The sequence below is a fragment of the Calidris pugnax genome, unplaced genomic scaffold, assembly GCF_001431845.1.
Source record: "Calidris pugnax isolate Ruff unplaced genomic scaffold, ASM143184v1 scaffold726, whole genome shotgun sequence".
Classification (NCBI taxonomy): Eukaryota; Metazoa; Chordata; class Aves; order Charadriiformes; family Scolopacidae; genus Calidris; species Calidris pugnax.
In genome coordinates, this window is record NW_015091401.1 from 22,727 (window position 1) to 28,691 (window position 5,965).

Consider the following 5,965-nt stretch of genomic DNA (forward strand, 5'->3'; position numbering starts at 1 on the left):
GGGGGGGTCCCTGCTGCCGGGCCGCTCTCTTGCGCCCGCGCTCTTCCTCCTCGCTCTCGTCCTGCAGCTGGGCGTAGTGGGAGATGACGCTGTCCAACCGCGTCAGGGCCACCGTCCGGTTCTTCCGAAGCCGTTTGGCCAATTCGGGGTCCACCAGGGCCGGGTCCGTCCCTGCAGAGGGGGGGTCAGGGGGGGTGATGCCACCACAAAGCCCTCCTGATCCAACCTCTGAGCTCCAGCACCCTCCAGGAGCTCCAGCACATCTCCAGGAGCTCCACCAGTTCCACAATCACCCCTCCAGGAGCTCCACCACCCTTCTTCTTGAGCTCCACCACCCCTCAATGAGCTCCATCACCTCTCCAGGAGCTCAACACCCCTCTAGGAGCTCTATCACATCTCCAGGAGCTCCAGCACATCTCCAGGAGCTCAACACCCCTCAATGAGCTCCACCACCCCTCCAGGAGCTCCACCACCCTTCTTCTTGAGCTCCACCACCCCTCAATGAGCTCCATCACCTCTCCAGGAGCTCAACACCCCTCTAGGAGCTCTATCACATCTCCAGGAGCTCCAGCACATCTCCAGGAGCTCCACCAGTTCCACCATCACTTCTCCAGGAGCTCCACCACCTCTCCAGGAGCTCCACCATCACCATTATCTTTCCAAGAGCTTCATCACCCCTTCAGGAGTTCAACACCCCTCTACGAGCTCCAGCACCCCTCCAGGAGCTCCACCAGTTCCACCATCACTTCTCCAGGAGCTCCACCCCCTCTCCAGGAGCTCCACCATCACCATTATCTTTCCAAGAGCTTCATCACCCCTTCAGGAGTTCAACACCCCTCTACGAGCTCCAGCACCCCTCCAGGAGCTCCACCAGTTCCACCATCACTTCTCCAGGAGCTCCACCCCCTCTCCAGGAGCTCCACCATCACCATTATCTTTCCAAGAGCTTCATCACCCCTTCAGGAGTTCAACACCCCTCTACGAGCTCCAGCACCCCTCCAGGAGCTCCACCAGTTCCACCATCACTTCTCCAGGAGCTCCACCCCCTCTCCAGGAGCTCCACCATCACCATTATCTTTCCAAGAGCTTCATCACCCCTTCAGGAGTTCAACACCCCTCTACGAGCTCCAGCACCCCTCCAGGAGCTCCACCAGTTCCACCATCACTTCTCCAGGAGCTCCACCCCCTCTCCAGGAGCTCCACCATCACCATTATCTTTCCAAGAGCTTCATCACCCCTTCAGGAGTTCAACACCCCTCTACGAGCTCCAGCACCCCTCCAGGAGCTCCACCAGTTCCACCATCACCTCTCCAGAAGCTCCATCACACCTCCAGAACTTCCATCAGTTCCACCACCTCCATCATCTTTTCAGGAGCTTCATCACCCCTTCAGGAGTTCAACACCCCTCTACGAGCTCCATCACCCCTCCAGGAGCTCCACCACCCCTCCAAAAGTTCCATTGCCCACTTGTTCAGCTCCATCACCTCTCCAGGAGCTCCATCACCTCTCTACGAGCTCTATTACATCCCCAGGAGCTCCACCACCCCTCCAGGAGCTCCACCACCCCTCTTCTTGAGCTCCACCACCCCTCTACGAGGTCCATCACTCCTCTCCAGGAGCTCCACCACCCCTCTGAGCTCCACCACACCTCTACGAGCTCCATCACCCCTCAAGGATCTCCTTCACCCCTCCAGGAGGTCCATCACCCCATTCGTTCATCTCCACCACCCCTCCACTCAGGAACTCCACCACCTCTCCAGGAGCTCACCACCTCTCTACGAGCTCTATCACATCTCCAGGAGCTCCATCACCCCTCCAGGAGCTCCACCAGTTCCACCACCACCTCTCCAGGAGCTCCACCATCACCATTATCTTTCCAGGAGCTCCACCACCCTTCTTCTTGAGCTCCACCACTCCTCAATGAGCTCCATCACCCCTCCAGGAGCTCCACCAACCCTCTACGAGCTCCATCACACCTCTCCAGAAGCTCCATCACACCTCCAGAGCTTCCACCAGTTCCACGACCTCCATCATCTTTCCAAGAGCTTCATCACCCCTTCAGGAGCTCCACCACACCTCTTTGAGCTCCACCACCCCTCTACAAGCTCCATCACATCTCCAGGAGCTCCATCACCCCTCCAGGAGCTCCACCAGTTCCACCATCACCTCTCCAGAAGCTCCATCACACCTTCAGAACCTCCATTAGTTCCACCACCTCCATCATCTTTCCAGGAGCTTCATCACCCCTTCAGGAGCTCCACCAACCCTCTACGGGGTCCATCACTCCTCTCCAGGAGCTCCATCACACCTCCAGAGCTTCCATCAGTTCCACCACCTCCATCATCTTTCTGGGAGCTTCATCACCCCTTCAGAAGCTCCACCACACCTCTTTGAGCTTCACCACCCTTCTTCTTGAGCTCCACCACCCCTCAATGAGCTCCATCACCCTTCCAGGAGCTCCACCACCCTTCTTCTTGAGCTCCACCACTCCTCAATGAGCTCCATCACTCCTCCAGGAGCTCACCACCTCTCTACAAGCTCTATTACATCTCCAGGAGCTCCACCACCCCCTCCAGGAGCTCCACCAGTTCCACCACCTCCATCATCTTTCCAGGAGCTCCACCACCCCTCCACAAGCTCCATCACCCATTTGTTCAGCTCCACCAACCTTCCAGGATCTCCTCCACCCCTCCAGGAGCTCCACCACCCCTCTACAAGCTCCATCATCCCTCTGCAGGAGCTCCACCACCCCCCCTGGAGCTCCATCACCCCTCTTCTTGAGCTCCACCACCCCTCTACGAGCTCCATCACATCTCCAGGAGCTCCATCACCCCTCTTCTTGAGCTCCACCACCCCTCTACGAGCTCCATCACATCTCCAGGAGCTCCATCACCCCTCTTCTTGAGCTCCACCACCCCTCTACGAGCTCCATCACACCTCCAGGAGCTCCATCACACCTCCAGAACCTCCATCAGTTCCACCACCTCCATCATCTTTCCGGGAGCTTCATCACCCCTCCAGGAGCTCACCACCTCTCTATGAGCTCTATCGCATCTCCAGGAGCTCCATCACCCCTCCAGGAGCTCCATCACCCCATTTGTTCAGCTCCACCACACCTCCAGGATTGCCTACACCCCTCCTGGGGCTCCACCACCCCTCCAGGAGCTCCATTGCCCACATCTTCAGCTCCATCACCCCTCCATGAGCTCCACCGCCCCTCCAGGAGCTCCATCACCCCTCCAGGAGCTCCATCACCCCATTCATTCATCTCCAGCACCCCTCCAGGGGCTCCATCACTCCATTCGTTCATCTCCACCACCCCTCCAGGAGCTCCACCACCCCTCTATGAGCTCCACCACCCCTCTACGAGCTCCATCACATCTCTGGGAGCTCCGTCACCCCTCAAGGATCTCCTTCACCCCTCCAGGAGCTCCACCACCCCTCTATGATCTCCACCACCCCTCTCTGAGCTCCATCACTCCTCTCCAGGAGCTCCACCACCCCTCTATGAGCTCCACCACACCTCTACAAGCTTCACCACATCTCCAGGAGCTCCACCACACCTCTGTGAGCTCCACCACCCCTCTACGAGCTCCATCACCCCATTCGTTCGTCTCCACCACCCCTCCAGGATCTCCTCCTCCCCTCCAGAAGCTCCACCACCCCTCTACGAGCTCCATCACCTCTCCCTTTGTGAGCTCCACCACCCCTCTACGAGCTCCATCACCCCATTCGTTGGTCTCCACCACCCCTCCAGGAGCTCCGTCACCCCTCCAGGATCTCCTACACCCCTCCAGGAGCTCCACCACCACTCCAGGAGCTCCATCACCTCTCCAGGAGGTCCACCACCCCTCTATGATCTCCACCACCCCTCTCTGAGCTCCATCACTCCTCTCCAGGAGCTCCACCACCCCTCTATGAGCTCCACCACCCCTCTACAAGCTTCACCACATCTCCAGGAGCTCCACCACACCTCTGTGAGCTCCACCACCCCTCCAGGAGCTCCATCACCCCATTCGTTCATCTCCACCACTCCTCCAGGATCTCCTCCTCCCCTCCAGAAGCTCCACCACCCCTCTACGAGCTCCATCACTCCTCTCCAGGAGCTCCACCACCCCTCCAGGATCTCCTCCTCCCCTCCAGGAGCTCCACCTCCCCTCCAGGAGCTCCACTGCCCACTTATTCAGTTCTATCACCCCTCCATGACCTCTATCACCCCTCCAGGATCTCCTTCACCCCTCCAGGAGCTCCACCACCCCTCTATGAGCTCCATCACTCCTCTCCAGGAGCTCCACCACCCCTCTACAAGCTCCAGCACTCCTCTACAAGCTCCACCACATCTCCAGGAGCTCCACCACACCTCTGTGAGCTCCACCACACCTCTGTGAGCTCCATCACATCTCCGGGAGCTCCATCACCCCATTTGTTCACCTCCACCACCCCTCCAGGATCTCCTCCTCCCCCCCAGAAGCTCCACCACCCCTCTACGAGCTCCATCACCTCTCCAGGAGCTCCACCACCCCTCTACGAGCTCCATCACTCCTCTCCAGGAGCTCCACCACCCCTCCAGGATCTCCTCCTCCCCTCCAGAATCTCCATCACCCCTCCTGGAGCTCCACCACCCCTCCAGGAGCTCCACCACCCCTCCAGAAGCTCCCCCACCCCTCTACGAGCTCCATCACTCCTCTCCAGGAGCTCCACAACGCCTCTCTGAGCTCCATCACCCCTCTACAAGCTCCACCACCCCTCCAGGAGCTCCGTCACCCCTCCAGGAGCTCCGTCACCCCTCCAGGAGCTCCGTCACCCCTCCAGGAGCTCCGTCACCCCTCCAGGAGCTCCGTCACCCCTCCAGGAGCTCCGTCACCCCTCCAGGAGCTCCGTCACCCCTCCAGGAGCTCCGTCACCCCTCCAGGAGCTCCGTCACCCCTCCAGGAGCTCCATCACCCCTCCAGGATCTCCTCCTCCCCTCCAGGAGCTCCACCTCCCCTCCAGGAGCTCCACTGCCCACTTATTCAGTTCTATCACCCCTCCATGACCTCTATCACCCCTCCAGGATCTCCTTCACCCCTCCAGGAGCTCCACCACCCCTCTATGAGCTCCATCACTCCTCTACAAGCTTCACCACATCTCCAGGAGCTCCACCACACCTCTGTGAGCTCCACCACCCCTCTACGAGCTCCATCACACCTTTGTGAGCTCCACCACCCCTCTACGAGCTCCATCACCCCATTCGTTCGTCTCCACCACCCCTCCAGGATCTCCTCCTCCCCTCCAGGAGCTCCACCACCCCTCTACGAGCTCCATCACTCCTCTCCAGGAGCTCCACCACCCCTCCAGGAGCTCCTACACCCCTCCAGAAGTTCCACCATCCCTCCACACGACCTCCCCCCCGTCCCTCACCGGGCCGATACTGGTCGGTCAAGTGGCTGCCGAAGTTGTAGACGAGGTCGAGGTGTCTCCGTTCCTGCAGGCGGTTGCCCACCTCCCGGAAGGCGTCCTGGGCCATGCTCTCCATCTGCCGGCGGGCCAGGCCCAGGCTGTGGCGGGCGCTGGCCTTCTGGATGACCTTGAGGATGTCGGTGTAGTCGGGGAAGGCCTCGGGGCGGTTGATGAAGCGCTCGATGCGGCGGTTGACCTCGGGGTAGCGGGTGCCGCGGTAGGGGATGCGCTGCTCGATGACGCGGCCCGTCAGGCTGCTGCAGCGCTTGAGCTGGCAGAGCCGCTCGAAGATCCTCATCATCCTCCTCTTGAGGCGACTCTCCTGAAGGTACGGCGAGTCCTCGCTGTCCAGCTCGGCCAAATCCAGCTCCCGTTCCTGCAAGCGACGGATCTCCCCCGTGTAGACGCGAAGAAGGTTCTCCAAGTACCGGATTTGGCGTTTGGAGCCCCCCGGGGAGGAGTTTTGGGGCTCGGGGGTGGCGTCGGGGGGCGCGGGGGACGGGGAGGAGGCGTCGGGGGCGGCGGG

The 5,965-nt window shown here is 60.5% G+C and overlaps 1 protein-coding gene across 1 annotated transcript in view; it reads right to left on the reverse strand.

The window, feature by feature from the left end:
* Position 1: 1 nt before the first annotated feature.
* LOC106899528 (death domain-associated protein 6-like) overlaps positions 2–5,965 on the reverse strand; it is a gene marked incomplete at its 3' end in the record, with an annotated part of 6,298 nt that continues 334 nt past the window's right edge. The window contains 2 exon segments of the mRNA XM_014961404.1: positions 2–171; positions 5,401–5,965. The exon segment at positions 5,401–5,965 is cut by the window's right edge and continues 13 nt beyond it. Coding sequence (XP_014816890.1) covers positions 2–171; positions 5,401–5,965 — 735 coding nt within the window.